The 19,394-nt window shown below is 33.2% G+C and overlaps 1 protein-coding gene across 1 annotated transcript in view; it reads left to right on the top strand.

Moving 5' to 3' along the window:
• The first annotated feature begins 2,889 nt into the window (after positions 1 to 2,889).
• CDH19 (cadherin 19) overlaps positions 2,890 to 19,394 on the top strand; it is a 30,947-nt gene continuing 14,442 nt past the window's right edge. The window contains exons 1-6 of the mRNA XM_054583887.1: positions 2,890 to 3,157; positions 5,719 to 6,013; positions 11,731 to 11,850; positions 15,248 to 15,412; positions 17,198 to 17,379; positions 18,072 to 18,325. Of these exons, the coding sequence (XP_054439862.1) occupies positions 2,963 to 3,157; positions 5,719 to 6,013; positions 11,731 to 11,850; positions 15,248 to 15,412; positions 17,198 to 17,379; positions 18,072 to 18,325 (1,211 nt within the window). The 5' untranslated portion in view covers positions 2,890 to 2,962. The remainder of the gene's footprint in view (positions 3,158 to 5,718; positions 6,014 to 11,730; positions 11,851 to 15,247; positions 15,413 to 17,197; positions 17,380 to 18,071; positions 18,326 to 19,394) is intronic.

The raw sequence follows: 19,394 nt of genomic DNA, 5'->3' as shown, positions 1-19,394 counted from the left end.
TATAATTATAGGTTAAAAGTTTTCCTCTCAGAACTTCATGTATATCATTCTATCAGTCCTGCATTATTTGTGATGAACATTTATTAGATTTAATTACTGTTTATTTTTCTGGTGAGGTTTTATTATTTACTATATATGTTTTATTTTAGTAATTTAAAAATAACATGCTAAATTTTTTTTGCATTTTTGTTGAGAGTCTTTTTGGGGTGTGATATTTTTCTGCAAATCTGAGAAACCATTGACCATTCTTATTTTTATACAATCTCTCTTTCTTCATTTTGGGATTCAAATTATATACCTATTATACCACTTGAGATTGTTCCTCAATTACTAAAATGTATTAAAATTATTTTTGCTATTATACTTTATCTCTGTACTTTGGTTTGAATAATTTCTATTAAACAGTCTTCAAAACCATATATTTTCTTCTGTAGTATTCAAGCTCTTGATAAAGCCATCCAGTGAATTTTGTTTTCCTTTCAGATATATTTTCAAATGTAGGGGTTTTTTTTTGGTGCTTTTTCACTTGTATTTCTCTGTTGTATTTCACCATGTGGTCACTAAAATAGTCAATTTAGTCAATAATCATCAATAATTGGTAAAACTTTTAAACAAAAGGTGGCTAGGAAACTCATAATAAATGAACCAATTGATGATACATGAATCTACTAATAATCTTGAAACAAGAACAACTTCAGCACTAAAAAAAAGTGAAAAAAAACTAGATATTTTATGCCTCCAGACATCACAAAATAAGAAGTACTGAGCATCACCTCTCAGTATTTTTGACAAATACTTAAAACTGCATCTAATGAAGCCTCTACTAATTTATAGGAAGTAAACAAACCTATTAAATCACACGATGAGATATAGTTAGCCAAATCCTTATTGTGGGAAACGCTACAGGATAAGTCACAGTGTTTGTCCTATTCAAAAATGAAAAATGAAATTGAATTTTACAGTGATAAAACCTATGGACTAAATGAAACAAAGGGAGCGTATCAATAAGCCACACTGAGTGCACATAGTTGAAACCTGAATCAGAGATGTTTAAATATTTTAATTTGAACAGTAGTTAAATATTTGATTGTATTAAAGACTTATTCTTAATTTTAATATTTAATTTTGATTTTTAAATGGATAAATACACCCAGATACACAGCATTTTTGCCAGAGTGTATGTATATGTCTCTGTGTAAGGAATGGTTAATATGCTATGATGTTTGAAATTTGTTTTAATATCAGAAAATGGATATGTACATAAATGAAATAAGATTGTTCTAGCTTTGATAATTTTGAAGTTGAGTAATAGTTTCTAGGTATTTATTACACCGTTTTCTCTACCCCTACATGCATGAAAATATCTTAATATAAAGTTGACAAAAATGTCATTTGCCCAACATTATAGGCTTATTTAATATTACTGTTAGTGATAATTTATTAAATTTATGCAAAATATTTTCCAATAAAGAAAACTGCATGTTACAAATGTTTTCATTATTCACAAGCTTTTAAATATACATATTTAACAATTTCTAAACAACAGATATTACTTGAATCCCAGTCAACATAAGGATGAAATTTAAGTTTCACCTCATCTGCATTTCTTTATGACCTTCATGAGATAAACTTATATCAAAGAATGCATTGGCTAGAAGGAACTCCAGGGAGACCACAGCATCTTCACCATGTGTTCTTTCTTAATTAGGTGCCTTTCAACTCTTCCTAACGAGAGCCAAAGCCCTAAGAAATCTCTCAGGGGTGGTACAGAAATACATGAACATTCAAAACAAGATCATATAGAACACTCCTAACAGAAATAGGAACTCTATGGTTTTTTGTTGTTGCTGGTGATTACAACATTAAATTCCATTGTAGATTTGACAAAATTATTCTTCTTCCTTCATGATTCCCAAACAAACAAATCCAATTTGATTATATGGAGGTGCAAAGTAGATGAGGAAAATGCGAAGCTTTTCATTTACATAAAAGGGTGCGAATGATAAGTCATTTCAGAAAGAGCTGGTATGATCTCCAGGTAACCTCCAGGTAAACAGAGAGTTTTAAATGGAAATTTTCATAGTTTGAGGGTTTTTTTTTGTTAATAGTATATAGTAGAACATACCTTTCATCTTTAGTCTTACATATTAAAAACATTCAGTCATATTTACCCAGACACGATAATTTTGTATTTACTTTCTAAAATCACATTATTTCTTTGTTAAGATAAAAGCAATTTAATTTCTTCTCTTTCATAGCACAAAATTTTAACTATCATGCACTGACTTTCTCTTCACAGTGTTTTACAACATTAGGATAAGTGATTATTAAATTCCCTGGGTTTTAAGGTGAATTGTCTTTTTGTTTAATACTACATAAACGATACTTTGGAAAATTGTAAAATTAAACATATTTCCATTGACAAAGAGGAGACATATCACATTTCCCTCCACTGGCCTGGACTTGACTATTGCTTTAATGGGGTAATTTTTGTTTGTTTGCTTGTTTTTAAACTGAGATAAAATAGAAGCAATAAACAGGTTTAAAAAAAAAAGTCTAGCTCGGTGTCAGCTATCAATCAAGGAGACTACCAGAGCAACTTCCCAACCTTCGGGCAGATCTGACTACAGCTTAAACTGGACAGTGCCAGTGAGCAGAAACGTGTAATTATTCTATTCAAGTTGTTGCTGAGCTACGAGATATAATTAACTAGCTTAATTGAATCATAAATTAAATGTGTATGTTTGTTCTGTTTTTATGGATGCAAAAATCATATCCTTTCTTTAGCAATTATGTGAGAAGTTATTTTTAAAATGCCAAATTGTCTTTTGTTTCTTGTTCCTTAGGACATGAAAGTTATCTAAGAGTTTACAAAGGTTATAGAGAAATTATTCTCTATCGCATTTTTGTTTGCAACATATTGTCTCTCCTGAAGAGCGTCAGCTGGAATCCAAGGAGCAGAATGAATCGTTGCTTATTGCTGCCGTTTATGCTGGGAATTCCTCTCCTATGGCCTTGCCTTACAGCCACCGAAAACTCTAAAACAGAGGAAGCCAAGCACCCAGGGGGGTCTCATCAGAGGGTGAGGAGTGACTGGGTGTGGAAACAGATTTTTGTACAAGAGGAAATGAACAGGACTAATCATTTCATTGACCAGGTACTGATTTTCTGAAAACAGTGCAGGAAGTAATGTTGTATAAACCCAAACAAATGAGTCAAGGTAGTTTCGGTATTTGAAGACTTTTACATTTTCTCCATAGAACCCTTAGAAAACTTGGAATACTGTCATAAGTAATAGTTTCAGATCTGTTAGCAACGAAGGCATCCGCAGAGGCTGGAGGAAGAGGAAAGCTCTGGCTTTCCAATTTCACTGCCTTGTCTCCCACGTAAAAGTGCAGCCAACCTCCATCATCGACATCTGGACATTTAATGGTGTTATTTTTGGTAATGGATCCCAGCAACTACACTGAGAACAATAATATTGCCAACGGTATTTAGCCTGACTTTCTATTATGCTAAGTAGGGGTTGATCTACCCCTCATTAATTTTTAATGAAGCAGATTAATACCAAGTCCTTTTACAGTTAAGTAGCTTCAAGAGCCTATGCTATTTTATTTTTTTGATGAGTGAAGTTGAAGTACAAAGAATAATTATTTTCACTTTCTTATAAGAATATAGTTTAAAGAATTTCCTTTATGAGAAAGAACAGTTCTTATTTATGTTTTTGGTTTTTATTATTCGTTGATTTTCTTTAAACAGAGGTAATTACAATATCCTGTCTTTTTCTGTAAAGCTCTTTCACTAGATGAATGGACTGAAGTAAGTTTAACCGCTAATTAACTGGCACTAAAATTTAATTGGGCCCAAAGGGTGAAGGACTCAAAATTCATTAACTCCTTTTTTCTAACCCTTTCAGGAGAGCTGCAGAGTTAGCCTGGTGTCCAGATACCATAGGAGCTTATCTAGTCCATCATCAGCACGGACATGCAACCAAAGGCTTAGCTTAGGATGTTAGGCAAATGGACCAATTTCAAACTGTGTGTGCCCGCAAGTAGTATTTTTCCTCCCTTTTTATGTTCCAAGATGACTGCCGGTACATCACAGGCGGAGAGCCATGAATGAGGGCCGTGATTAAGCTTCTGCTACTAGCTGAGGCTCTCTCACCGCGTGCACACTGGGCTCCGCGGGCTCCAAGTGCTCCGCACTCCCTGAAAGGGGCGGCGGGCTGATCGTCCCTGGCTGGTGAGCCTGGTCCGTGCAGCGCTGCAGGGCAGTGCGCCAGGGCCATCGGAACTGGACTCCTCCCTGGCTGGCTGTCGCATACTCTAGTTTTCATTTTCCTGCTCCCTACACACATCTCCCCTCCTTTTATTTCCTTTCACATGGCAATTGGTTTTGCCTATTTTTTTCATTCTGTAAACATAGTTATTAAAATAGTCAAACAGATATGTTTCCTCTAAAAAAACCTCATTAAAATAAAATGAGGCTGATGCGTCCAACAGAACTTATTTTTTGATCTACTTGTTTAAAACAATTACGTTTGGAAAGCACAATTAAGTAAAAAATTCAAGTCATGTTGATTTGCCAAACTGATGATAACTGCTTAATTGAGAAGATATTTTTTGAATGAAAATATAGGAATTTTATAATACTAGAATCCATGGGATTAAAATGTGTTTAACTTCTGCGTCTTGTGACATTAAGGGACAGGTGTTCAAAATTTTATTTTTTCCTTTTTCCTTTTAACTTAAATCTAGGTCTTTAAAAAGATTAAGCCCACTGACCAACGGAAATTACCTTCTAAATATACTTGAAATGCATGTATTTATTACTAAATTTGACTTATAATATTGAATCAAATTTTCAAACTACATCAAAATGATATTTGAAAATCATGGACTATGTTTTGCTTTCATTTGATATGTTTATTTGAGAGGACATTTGTTTTCCTTAATTTCTTATTAGGTCATGAGGCTTCTTTTTTATTCTATGATAATGAAAAATTATCAAATTAAAAGAGACAGAACTTTTTAATTATCTTATTAGTATTAGTAACAATTTGTTTCTTTTACTGCATGACAGTGATATTCAACACATTATTAAAATTATTAAAATTAGTTGTTTTAGATATCTGCAGGTATTCTCCCCAACCACATAGAAAAATTATTAATTAATTCAGAATAATACATTGCACCTTGAGCTATCAGAAAAGTGATGAATTTAATATTGTATTTCTTGATGAATGTTGTAAAATTTCAGAGAGGCTTTCACTTTGAAGAAAGGTGTATTCAAAAGTGATGAAACAAGAAAACCATAGATTCACAATAATTAGGAGCTTATAGCAGACCTTCCCTTTTAAAATAATGGAGAAATGCAAAAACCATACAACCATTCTTACCTATGTCATAATAACCTTTCTTTTTATATATAAAATTAAAAATTATATTAACAGTATTGAGTAATAAACAGATTCACTTTGCTTTTAAAAAGTAAAAGTAATGAGAGCATAGGCGAGAGATATTTTTGGGAATTCAGTAGAATACACCTGGTTATAGAATTTAATCTTAAAATTACACTATACCTTAATTAACATAATATAAGGATTGCATGGATTTGTTAACTTGGGGAATAATAAGGAGGCAAGAAAAATAAAATCATGACAATTTCATTGTCCCTTTTGACATGCCCAGAAACTAAATGATCTCTTTTCACTTGTAGCCAATATATAAGCAAGGCAATGAAAACAACAATTACCAGTACAAGCTTTTTGGAGATGGAGCTGGAAGTATTTTTGTTATTGATGAAAAAACAGGTGACTTGTTTGTGGTAGAGAAGCTTGACAGAGAGGAACGGGACCTCTACACTCTGAGAGCCCAGGTGATAGACACAGCTACTGGGAAGACTGTGGAGCCCGAGTCTGAGTTTTCCATCAGAGTTACGGATATCAACGACAATGAACCAAAATTCCTGGAGGAGCCTTATGAGGCCATTGTACCAGAGATGTCTCCAGAAGGTATTACATCTTAATTTACATCAAACATGTATTAACAAGGAAACCAGATTTAAGATTTTGAGCATAGGCTTTGGAAGTGAATTATTTGAAAATTCTACATTTGTACTTCCTTCTATAAGCATATTAAGTTAAATATTTGAAAAATGAAACTACAAAACTTTTATGAACACTGATAAATTATTCATCTTGTTAAAATGTGTTCTGTCTTCAAAGCAATACGGAAAAGTTTAAACATGTTTATTTGAGTGATCTATAAAATTCTTTAGCTTCTTCACTTACTAGTTCTTCAGTATAAAACTTTATTTTCCAAGATAATATATACTTTTATATCCTAAAAGGAAAAAATGGTCATCCTTACAGATATGTAGAGAAAAATGGAAATCAATATAAAAAACAAAAATTCTCTGTGTACCAAAATCATGAAACATGAAGACTAAACATGTGTCTTCACTAAAGACTAAACAAATTGAATGAATATCTCTGTGAAACTGTATACACTTCCAAGTTCCTTTTTAAATCCAAGGGTACTTTTATAAATATTTTAAATACAATACATGCAGAATATTTTTTCATGAGACATAAGAAATGACTACCTTGGGAATCAGAAATGTCTTCACAATATGGGGGAAATTATAGTGGTTATGCAAAATTGGTCCACTCACTCATTGAGTCAGAACATTTTGATAACACAATATGTAATAAAATTTAACTTATACAATTCACTAACATGTGAGTAGCTTAAATGTGATCCAATTATAGTCATTTAAAATTTCGTTTCCATGCTCAAAACCTGTTTTACCCGAACCTGAATGTTTGATTCATAAGCCGGTGAGGGTACAAACTTCCTGTTATAAGATGATTAGAGTCTAGGGACATAATACATAGTACGGTACTGTTAACAGTACAGTGTCATATACTTGGGAGTTGCTAAATGAGTAGATCCTAACCGTTTTCACAATGAAAACAAAATTGTAATTATGTGAGGTGTTGGAGATGTTAACTAACCTTTTTGTGATCATCATTCCCTCATATATGTGTGTATCAATCATCATGTATCTTAAATTTATTTAATGTTACATGTTAATTATATCTCAAAGAAGCTGAAAAAAACTTCACTCTAAAAATATTTATCATCAACATGGTATAAAATATGTCATAAGGTTGAGCCATTATAAAAAGGAAGTTGAATTAAATTTGTGTAAAATTTATATAGATTTCAATTTTTTTCATGAATTATAATAAGGAATAACATGTAGCAGAAATTTTTCATAAATATAAAAATCTTTGTTTCTTAAAATATGTCAGATATGATAATTAGATCCTATGGAACTTATGCATTTGGATACATGACTCGAAAGTGATGTAGACTATGATGGATTGATCTTTATGTTCTTTTTTAATATATTATTATTTGTTTATAAAATACAGACCAATTTACTTGACTTAAATTCTCTCATATTATTAAAGTTACAAGTGTCAAAACTGCAACCCAAGAATAATAAGAATGGCCTATTTTCCAGGTGATTATGGGCAGAAGACAAAATTATTTAAAGATTACTTTGCAAATTTATGCTGACAAGAGGGAAATTCCATTTGTTTCTTGAGCTTCATCTGGAGGTTCTAGGTTGTGACGTAACTGCATCTCAAATATAAACATAGTAAGGATGGGCAAATCAATACTTGTAAATAATTAATAATCCTTATATTAATAAAGTAAGTTCTCAGAGTCAAGGAGGGAACAGGTGCATGGATTAAACCATCGTTCCCCTCATGTGTTAGCTTTCTGAAAATTACTATATCATCTCATATCTTATATCTGTTTTTGTTGTTACCATAACCACAGATTTAGGCTATACATCGAAAGAGTATTGTTTACTTTGAATTTGAATTTGACCATTATACAAGTCCACATCCTCTTAATAAATGTGTTGCAGATTAATCAAAGTGGACTCATACTAAAACTGCAAGTAAGAATAGCTTTTCTGTTAGACAATTTATATCTTCATTTGAAGAAATGCCTGATAATATTTTTAGCATTGAATTTAAAACAAAAATACTACATACAAAAATAAATGAGTCATTTTGAAATCTACAGTTCAAGTCTTGGCATTCAAGCACAATATTAAATTCTAGCATGCTGTTTATATAGTATTCTGTAATAAATGCAAACTTTATATACATAATGTTTTTGCCACAGGTTGCTGGCTTCTCTATTGCTTACATGATATTTAAACTAGTCTATATATCAAAATTTATCACTCTTTTGCATTTTTATGTTTGGATGCCTCCCATAATAATGAGAAGATAAAGCATTCTCTGTGAAATATGAGACACTGTCATCTTATACAGTTTTGCTACTAATATTAAACAACATTTTGGTGAGAATCATTCAGTCCTCTGTAATTCTTCTGGTTTGTACTGAAATCCATGTAAATCAACATTGGCAGAGTTGCACTATTCTTACATCAGATTTTACTCTCGATGGGTAAATAGGTCTGAAGTGTTGAGAATATAATTGATGCTATCAATAATGCTTGCAACCTTCAAAAATTTTATGTACTTTTATAAGTTTTAGCGCTTATTAACATTAACACAGGAAGCATAATTTGTCACTCCTCATACATAATAAATTCTTTGTATTAACATACCATTACTTCATTATAATTTTCTATCTATGTCATAACAATGAAAAAGTATGTCAGCAAATGAAGATTCTAAATGGGAGTACTAAACTATGATTTTTCTCTCAAGCACTTGGTACGAGTTTACTTCTTATGTGACCAATACAGCATGTCTGATAAAGTAGGCAAAGTCAAATATCACCTTAAATTTATTTTCATAGAGTTATTTTGCAAAATAAAATAAGCTCTAAAGATTCAATAGCTAGCTAAGAAGATAAAACTGATTTTAAATTTGCATTTTTGAAAAAGTCTCTTAAGGGCAATATTGGCAGACAACATCAACTATCATTGTGATAATAGAACCCGGGATTATGCTATTGAATATTATATTTGTATTATTCTGAGAGAACAATATTTTTTGCAGTTAAACTTCTGTTCACTAAACAGAATAGATAAACATTGATTTAAGAAAATTTTGGGGCAGCAAATGCAACTGTTTGCTCTTACAAACTATTTGACTAAGATAACGTGACTCCACTCAGAAGGCTTTTAGCACTTTCTGGTTTGCATTCCTCTCTAATTCAACTTCAAGGATGCAGCTAATTTAAATTTTTAAGAGTTGCCGTGAACTTCCCAACTCCAACTACAAGATGGTGTCTGCAAGACGGTATGGTAGGAGATAAGGGTGAGGCAGTTCAATACCCACATACCCCACTCTCCCGTGCACACGGTCCTGGGGGTCATTTAGTATGGTCACAGGCATTCTAAAGTGGGGTTATCTCATGTCCAGTTTTAACCAGGACAGCTCTGCTTAATCCTATTTTATTTCTGGAATTTTTCTAGAAACATTTGTCCCTGATTATTTATTTTAATTTTTTTCACCATTTTAAATCAATATTGGGGTAATATTGGTTAATAACATTACATAGGTTTCAAACATATGACTCTGCAATACATCAAATGTATATTGTTTTGGGTGTGAACCTCAGGTGGTAAACACGCAATCATGTTTTATTTTTTTAATAATATTATTAGTAGGTGCATTACAATAAACTAGAGTGAATTTGGTACATATTTACTTTTTACTTGTAGCTTCTTCCGTGGAGTATAAGAAATAACATGCTAGAAAATAAAAAGTCTTAATACTAAGAATTTCTTTTGGTCAATAGCTAACCATACCATGCTTTTGACTATCATTCCTGGAGCTGCATACAAGTAGCCTAGTTCTAGAAACTAGGGTTGGGAAATCCCTGTGGAGAGAAATTAAATGGAGACAGTGAGAACTTGTAGGAGAAGTAAACGATGTGTCCACAGAAGAGTAGTTAAAAGAACATCTTGCCCAATACAAACTGCGTAAACTGATAGTCCCTAAGAAAGCTTTTGTTGGAATAGCTTCACAATAACTTCAAGGATCGATCGATCTATCTATCTATTTATCTATCTATCTAGATATAATTTTAATATTACATTCCGAAAGTTTAAGGCGTACAATGTGCTGATTTGATATATTTATATACTACAATACGCTTGCCACAGAAGCATTGGCTAGCATCTCTGTCACATCACATAGTCATTATTTCTTTTTGTAGTGAGACCTTTAAGATCTCATCTCTCAGCAACTTTGAAGTTTATAATACAATATATTTGATGATAATCACTCTATTGTGCATTAGCTCTTTAGAACTTACCTTCTAGATGCAACCCTTTGATCAGTAACTCCTCAGTCCCCCCATCCCCAGCCCCTGATAACCAGCCATCTACCCTCTGTTTTTATGTGTTTAGCTTTTTTAGATTCCACATATGATATCATGCAGTATCTCCTTTCTCTGTCTGATCTTACTTATCATAGTGTTCTTAAGGTCCATCAGTGTTGTTACAAGTAGCAGGGCTATATTTTAAAATGTTTGAAATGAATGTGTGTACATTTGAGTAGTTTTGCCTTATAAAACAAGTATTAAAAAACTAACATAAAAATATTAAACAAAACAGCAGCCCTGGCTGGTGTGGCTCAGTGGGTTGAGTGCTGGCCTGCAGACCAAAGTGTTGTTGGTTTGGTTTCCAGTCAGGGCACACGCGTGGTTGTAGGCCATGTCCCCAGTAGGGGGCGCACAAGGGGCAATCACACAACGTTTCCCTCTTTCTCCCTCCCTTCCCCTCTCTTAAAAGTAAATAAATAACATCTTTTAAAAAAAGCCAGCAAACATTACATACATAAGGTCCATGATAAAGTTTCAACAATTTTATCACTGAAGAATGCAAGGACTTGCTATTAGAGTTTCTAGGTTGTAATGAAAAAAGTCATGGTGCTAGTTGTCAAGAAAATCACATAGGCCACTTGATTTTATGCTGTTGTGTTACCATTCTTACTGACGTGGCACATGATGTATCAATAAATGCAAATTTTCAGGGAGATCCATAATGCTAGACTCCATAGTAATAATGAAAAAGCTTAATACTTTTAAAGAAATTTAATTTGAGCATTAATTTTAAATGTACAAGTACTTATTTTTCTATATTTTATTGATTGCTACTAGATTTTAATGCCAGTGTTTATCAGTATCTGATAGATTTTGCTTTGTACTTAAAAAAAGTTTATAAGCAAGGAGGTAGTTTATAGAAGGGAATTAAGCGGGCAAAATAGTTATTCCTCTCCTCAACTTGATACTACTTCAAATTCATTTAAATGATCTTTATTAATATTCTATCAACATTCTCCAATTTTTTGAGTTATTTATCACAACATAATTTTGAAGGAAAGTGTTTCCAATTTTTTAATTTCTCTACTAACCACACACCTTTGAAAAATCTGAATTACACATTGTAATGGATTGGTCAATGGTTACATTAAATTATGTCATAGATTTAATTAAAATTCTACAGTGTATATGGGAATTAGAGCCATTTTGTATGAGGATATATTCTCTTGTGTCTGCAGAAATGTATTACATAGTTTTGAAACTCAAACAAAGAGGTATGCTAGTATTTGACTGTATATCATCATCGTACTTGCTAAAGAAAGAATGCTCTACAGAACTGAATTGATTGTTCGGGCATACCAGGGTCTGAATTTCTTGCAACTGTTTACTCTCTCTTCAGAGACGTCTGTCATCCAGGTGACAGCAAGTGACGCTGACGATCCTTCCACTGACCATAATGCTCATCTCGTGTACAGCTTACTGCAAGGCCAACCATATTTCTCCATTGAAGCAAAAACAGGTATTTATGAATGAAGCAAAGTGCAATTCTATGTAATTCTCAGTAGGCAAACATAAGAGCAAAAATATTCAGCTTACAAACATGTGTAACATACCTATTGTTATGCAAATAAATAAATAGGTTGTATTTTAAACACAATCATTTTTCGTCTTCTAGCTAATCTTTCTGAGGTTGAAAGATTGGATTTTACACATCCATACCACAAATGGTCTGTGTAGGGGAATAAGACATGTGTAAGGATTCTTGCTAATCAATTAGAAAATGACAGATAACCCAATTAAAAACACAGGGAAAAGAACTTACAAGCAATTGACAAAAAGCCTACAAGCATATTAGAAATGCTCACCACATTAATCATCATGGAAATACTAACTAAAACCACAAAGAGACACACCTGCAAACCAAACCAAAATGACTAACATCACACAGGACTTGGCAGCTACATATAGGAACTGATATGAGGCATTCACTTGCAAAAAAAAGTCTTGTTGCATTTTATCTATTTTTTATTTAGATTTATACTTGAATTTCTAAAATTGCTTTTCCAATTTTCATTGATTAATTGAATATTTTATAAAGTGAATAGGACATGTTTCTTGTCTTTTAAATATATCAGTTGAATACATAAGAATTACATGACACTATTTCATTTTACAGATTTTTTTATTCTTTCAAATACATTTGTCAAATACATTTGGACGTGATTGTCACGTCCAAAGCAACGGTTAAGCCCATATGAATCCTACCTTTAAGAGCTTATGGTTTTTAGAAATGGAAAGAGAAAAGTCATAAAAGTATGTAACTAACCTCCAAGAATGTGGCAGGTGTCAAAAGAAGGAAACTGTTATGCTTATTAATAAGAGGCAAATTATTTTTCCATCTTGGTGACATGAAAAGCTTACAAGAATTAGAGCATTTTGTTGGACCTTGAAACATTTCTTATTAATTCATTTAATTAACAGATAATAAATATCTCAGCCTTTATCAACCAGCTTTCTTGGGAGAGATTCTGAAAAATAGAATTTGAGTAACTATATTTTTAATTCTACCGAGGATGGTACCTAGCTTCTAATATTCTGGATGCACAAAACAAAAGCTATTTTAATACATGTGATGGATTCCTTAAGACATTATGTTTTAATTCCCTCACACATTCTTGGTTGAGAAGAGTTGAATATGTAATAGGCATTGTACAACATACTGAATTTAGAACATTATAACCTAAAAAAGATAATAGCAAAAACAAACAACATGCACTTCTCTCCTAGAACTTACAAATGTATATTAAACATGTGAATATTCATGACTACATATACTCAGTTTGTGAATATTATTAAGTGAAAAAAACCCTATCCAATAAGACAAAAAAAGTGAAGACTAACTGATACTGTGTGGTCATGACAGAACCCACTGAAACCAGGATGCAGAGCAGAGCCTGTGGCCTAGGACCAAAGAGAGGAAGGGCGTCCAGGTCACGGGAAGAATGTAGGAGCCATTGCCAAGATGGGAGCAGGGCGAAGCTCTTAGGTTCAAGGCCAGTGTGGAAGAGCACAGAGGAGGAGAGGAGGAAGTGAGGTATCAGAACAAGAGACATGTGCTGGGTCATACTGGAGCTTCTTGACCGTTCTGAAGCACTGTCTTTTTTCCCCAGCCATTGCTGTTTTTAAAAAATGTACTGAACAAGTTAGCTAAAGCTATGAATGGCACTAATGGAGGTGAGGTGGAGTGGGCAGCAAGAAAAATGAGAGCCCCCTAAAAATTAACTTGTGAGTTTTGGGGTATATATAAGGAGATTGGGGAATATACAGGGTCCGGCAGCAGTAACACCATGGAGTGTGGTTGGTACGGTATGTGAGTGTCTTGCATAAGATGGATACAAATTTGGAGTTTTCACCTAAAGTGCCATAAGTTGTGCTTGAGTGTGATATTTTTATGTTACGGAATTACATGCTTATGATATTGTAATAAAAAAGGGGCATTATTTTGTGCTGGACCCTGTATATCCTTTGTTCAGTCTGAAGGTAAGAAGAAAAGTTAAAAATAAAGTGGACAAAGGTCATGGAAGCCCCCACACACAGGGATAAAAGGTCTCTATGTTCCTCTCACTCCTTCTCTGGTCTCTACATCTTTGGATATATCATATATGTCAGAAGCTCTAATACTACTTTCCTTTGCTAATATGAAACAATTCTCTCTTGAGTCATGCACAGGGAGATACTAGCAGCATCTGTTTATTATATTTGAGAGTCTTCATAGCGATTCACATAATAGATTATAATTGCAAAATACTCTTTCCACAATTAAAACCCTGTCACAATGTGGTCTATTTTATTATTAAAAAAAAAAAAAACTGAGACCACACTTTTTTTTTAATGAACTCTTTTTCTCCAGACATATTTGAGGTTTGGTCATTATCTTTCCCATGTTTTTGTTAGGTGTTCCCAAATTCTTTAGGACTTTGTTCCCCTTGTAACCACTGAAATCTTTCCAAGGTTTCATTCAGTGACAATTTTTTCACTCACTGATTTTCTAGAAAGTGGCCATTCATTACCATATTTATCATGGTTCATCTTGAATTTAAATATCAGTATATAGATTCATCTTTATGGGTAGATTATGGATAATTATTTTTTGACAGTTAACTCAAAATTTGTTTTGCAAACTCACTGCAAAGCACACTTCACTCGATAGTTCAACCATGATTAATATCATAACAGGTTAAATTCTGAAATAAAAATACCAAATAAATGGTACAGAATATGATTTTACCTAGTTTATCTTCTGGAAAGCATCTGTATCAGACATACATTTTGAAATAATTTTCTATTTAAAGTTGTGTTAGGCAGAGCCGATAATGAGATTGCAATAATATAGTCAACCATCCTTTGAAAAGTCGAACCATGCTACATATCATAATTATGTGTCAAAAACCATCCTTTCTTTATACATCAAGACTCAAAATAGACATCACAGGTGCACAATATTTTTTTACATAAATTTGATATTGTAATTTACACATTTACCCAGAATAACTTATCTTATTTCAAGTTAAGAAGAAAAGGTAACTGTAGCACAATAATATTTTACTCGAGAAGACAGCAGAAAATAGTTGACGTAAAAATAAGACAGTTTTCTTTTCTACCTGTGGGTTATCATAAAATGGGATTTTATTGAGGGTCTACTCATGTCCTTAATGTTGTGATGACACATTGAAATCTAGGCAGAATTGTTTCATTTATTAGTATTATTACTTTTTCTCTGGAGCAGTGTCTAGCACATTCATAGTGGTTTGAAATGTGTCGGAAGTATGATTATATGGTTGAATTCTTAAGAAATTCCTAGGAAGATGCCATGGTTCATAATGAAATATTAACTGGAGTTTATCACATTTTTAAAGGCGTTGTAAGAATATCTTCTAAAATGGATAGAGAGCTGCAAGATGAGTATTGGGTAATTATCCAAGCCAAAGACAGGATCGGCCTGCCGGGAGCACTCTCTGGAACGACGAGTGTATTAATTAAACTTTCTGATGTTAATGACAATAAACCTATGTTTCAAACAAGTAAGTAGAGAGCATCTTGAATTTTCATTACAAGCTCCTTGTAAGTATGTTGAGTACATGCAGATGTTACTTTGCATTCCAAAAGCACTGCGACAGCACTAAAATTACATAAAATAAATGTAATTGTTCTAACTGTGATTATTTTCATTAGTGTGAAAAGTCAAATGCAAATGAAAGAGTAATATGTTCTTTTTCAATTGCTTCTATAACCAATCGCCACCAACTTCACTTCTTAACACTAATCAATTACCTCAAGACATCTGGTATGGGCGTCAGCAAGTCAAGTCAGGTGAAGCGTGGAGTGCCTGTAGGGCTGCCTTCCTTTTTCTGGGCTCGAGGGCAGGACCCCTTTTCTTGGATATGGGAGTTGGCAGAATTCAGTTCTTTGTGTTTGTAGGATTAAGGTCTTCGTTTCCTTGATGGCTGTCAACTGGGTGCCATGCTTAGCTCCTTGAGGACTCTTTCTGGTTTTTGTGCAGGGCCACACCTGTCAGAGGCAGCAAAGGGTGTCATATCCTTTTCTCTCTGCCCACGCTGACCCACAGTTTTACCTCTTCTTCTGTTTTAAGGACACATGTGATTACGTTGAGTTCTTCTGTTTTAAGGACGCATGTAATTACATTGAGTTCACTTGGATAAACCAAGACTATCTCCGCATTCAAGGTCAGCAGATTAGCGACCTTAATGCCACCTAAAACCTTAATTCCCTGTTGCATGTTTTCTGGGACATTAAGACAAATACTTTTGGGGGTCATTCTTTGACCTGTTACCAGTAATGATCTAAAAGTCTTACAAGATAATCTGTGCAGTGGTTTGCCTTATGCTTGTCAGGAAAGCAAGAATCCCTTTAAAGAAAATTATATTACTTTTTTTTAATTCTAAGAAGTTTCATTCTTTAGAATAGTAAAATATATATTTCCTACATTTTAGCATTAATTAAAGCAATAAATGACTGGTTAGTCTTTATCAGTTTTAGGCAAGATACTTTTGAAAAATATGGAAAAGAGCTATTTCTATTTATTATCTATGTGTTTCTAGTATAATTATCATGAATATTATTGTGTCTAAAATAATAAAATCATTTAATTTAAACATAGTTATTCTACTACATCCATCTACCAAATTTTATGGACCCAACTTCCTTTTTCACTTCTGCTATAACTAATGGAATCCAGGCTCAAAAATCTCAAAATCAAAGTACTGTACTTAGAACTCAACTATTGCTTGAAGTCTCTCCCATCTTTAACTCATTCTTACATTTTTTGGTTTCTTTAGGTATTAGAATGCTTGAGTGAAATTGAAAAACTCTTTTAATCAAATTTAATATTAGATGGCTGAAGGGCAGAATAAAAAATATATTCATGAATATTGAGAAGGTATTTACATAAATAGAAACTTGGAATGTATATGTACTAGTAATAGGACTTACTAAGATATATTTAAGAGACTACTAGCTGCTCAAATAGATTTTTAAGGAAATGTTCAGATTGTAAAAATAAAGAAAATATATACACATACATATTTGGTTGGGTGTCATACTGCAAAGCAAAAGGTCACTGGTTCAATTCCTAGTTAAGGCACATGCCTGGGTTGTGGGTTCATTCCCCAATCTATCAGCACTTCTCTCCCTCTTTCTCCTTCTCTTTCTCTCCCTCTAAAATAAGTAAAATATTTTAAAAAAGAAAAAAGGAAAGGTGGGCATGGGTCCATAAATAAAGGGTGCTATAATTGGGAGATTCCTATGTTTATTATTTATACAAAGTATCTTGAATTTTGTCTTTGAAGGTTTATTCCGAATGAATGTCTCTGAATCTACACCCACTGGTACTTCTATAGGAAAAATCATGGCCTATGATAATGACATAGGAGATAATGCAAAAATGGAGTATATGATTGAAGATGATTCACAAACATTCGATATCATTACTAATCATGGGACCCAAGAAGGAATAGTTATATTAAAAAAGGTAGATATATTAAAATTATTTGCTTTGCAGAATAATGCAAAATCAAATCAGACATACATACAATTATTTTGTATGTATGTATCCAGTTAGCTTTGCTTCATTAAGTAATTGAAATAAGAACCTGTGACTTATTTATGGTTTAGGGAGACAAGGAATTTAGAGATGTGATTTCAGTATTACAGAGCTTCTTGAATTATATGTAGAATATTTTTTAAAAGTGTGTTTTAAATAGAGGACAAACTTTTTGAAAAGATCTTAAATAACAAGAAATTAATTCTTAATTCCATAAGATATTTATGCCCAGAAAAGTATAATCTTAAACCTAAATTTTAAAAAGTGTAGTTATTATCTCAAAGCATTTTGTAATAGATATAAATAATAAAATACAAATAGGGATTTACTGTGCAACTGCTTAATGCTAGTATCAGAGGAATCCAAGCAGATAAAAAGTAAAACCAATATGCAGATCATAGATTAGAGAAATGTACACCTGAAACCTATGTAATCTTATTAACCAATGTCACTGCAATAAATTTAATGAAAAGGAAAAAAATAACACAGAACAACCTAAGTAACAAAAAACTAAAACCTAACTGAAACTGAAGTAATGCAGCAACAAAACCTGTCTTTCTCTAAGTAATGCCTTGGGTTACTGAAGCCATTTCTTCTGTATACCCTGTATTTCTTTGTAGAAAGTGGATTTTGAGCAGCGGAACCACTATCGTATTACAGCAAAAGTTAAAAACCCCAATGTTGATGAGCACCTCATGAAATACCACGATGAACCTTCCACCACAGTCATTATGGTCCAGGTGGGAGACGAAGACGAACCCCCAGTCTTCCGCCTCCCCCATTATGTATTTGAAATCTTTGAAGAGAACGCGCAGGGATCATTGGTGGGCATGGTCTCTGCCACAGATCCAGATCAGAAGCAGTCTCCTATCCGGTAGGTGTGCAAGGCCAGCTTTGCAGTAATTAATGCGTGGACACAGACTGGCTTAGATATGGGATGTTATGAGAACGTAACAAGGATATGCCCACATTTCTCTATATGGTACTTAGAGCCTCATTATTGGTTAGAAAACAATGAAATAAGTGACTGCTAATACGCAAGAAATAAGCAATCACCATCTAAAATTGGATGCAACCAACTCTATAAGTTTGGGTAAGAAAGTGAGGATAAGGAAATCCTTGATTACGTGCAGAGATGAAACAAAGATGCCCCAACTGTGCTTCTACTTTAATAGCATTTAATTAAAATAATATTGAAACAGTGAGAAACGTTTGCTTAGCTTTGGCCAGGTGGCTTAGTTGGTTGGAGCGTCATCCCGCACACCAAAAGACTGTGAGTTTCATTTCAACTCAGGGCACGTGCCTGAGCTGTGGGTTCTTGCCCCATGGGGGCACTTAGGGAAGCCAGTCTGATCGATGTCCCTCTCTTACGTCACTGTTTCTTTCTTACTGTCTCTCTCTCTCTAGCTCTCTCGTTCTCTCCTTTACTCTCCTTTAAAATCAATAAACGTATTTGCAGGTGAGGATTAAAATAAGATTGAGAAAGCTTTTTATAGGATACCATGTAAAAGAGTAAAAATGAGGTAAGTCTAATCAGTGAGAAATAAATTTCTGTGTTACAGTTAAACAGTATTTGTCAAACACTATTCTGCTGTATTCGTGTGTTCTATTTTCTTCTTTTTCAATATTTGAACAGTAGGTTTGGTTAGACATAAAAACAAAGTCTGCTGCATGTTCCCTTAATCATCTATTTACCACCATGTACTTATGGTGACGCTGGCCCTAATGTGCACTTTGTAGGAGCTACAGATACAAAGAAGGGTCTTCTTTAAATCTTTGAGACAAAGGGATGCTCCCACTTTTCTGCTGTAATTGCTAATCACAAAAGCTGATTCCTAATATGCAGATATACTTGTGATTTAGTTATAATAATTTAGTTATAGTAATAGTAAACTTATATAACCATAAACTTATAGTAATTTATAGTTATAGCAGTTACTCTT

The sequence above is a fragment of the Pteronotus mesoamericanus genome, unplaced genomic scaffold (genome assembly GCF_021234165.1).
Source record: "Pteronotus mesoamericanus isolate MK-2021 breed Mesoamerican mustached bat unplaced genomic scaffold, CSHL_Meso_final contig_74, whole genome shotgun sequence".
NCBI lineage: Eukaryota > Metazoa > Chordata > Mammalia > Chiroptera > Mormoopidae > Pteronotus > Pteronotus mesoamericanus.
Note: the sequence above shows the minus strand (reverse complement) of the source record. Positions and strands in the feature narration are given on the sequence as shown.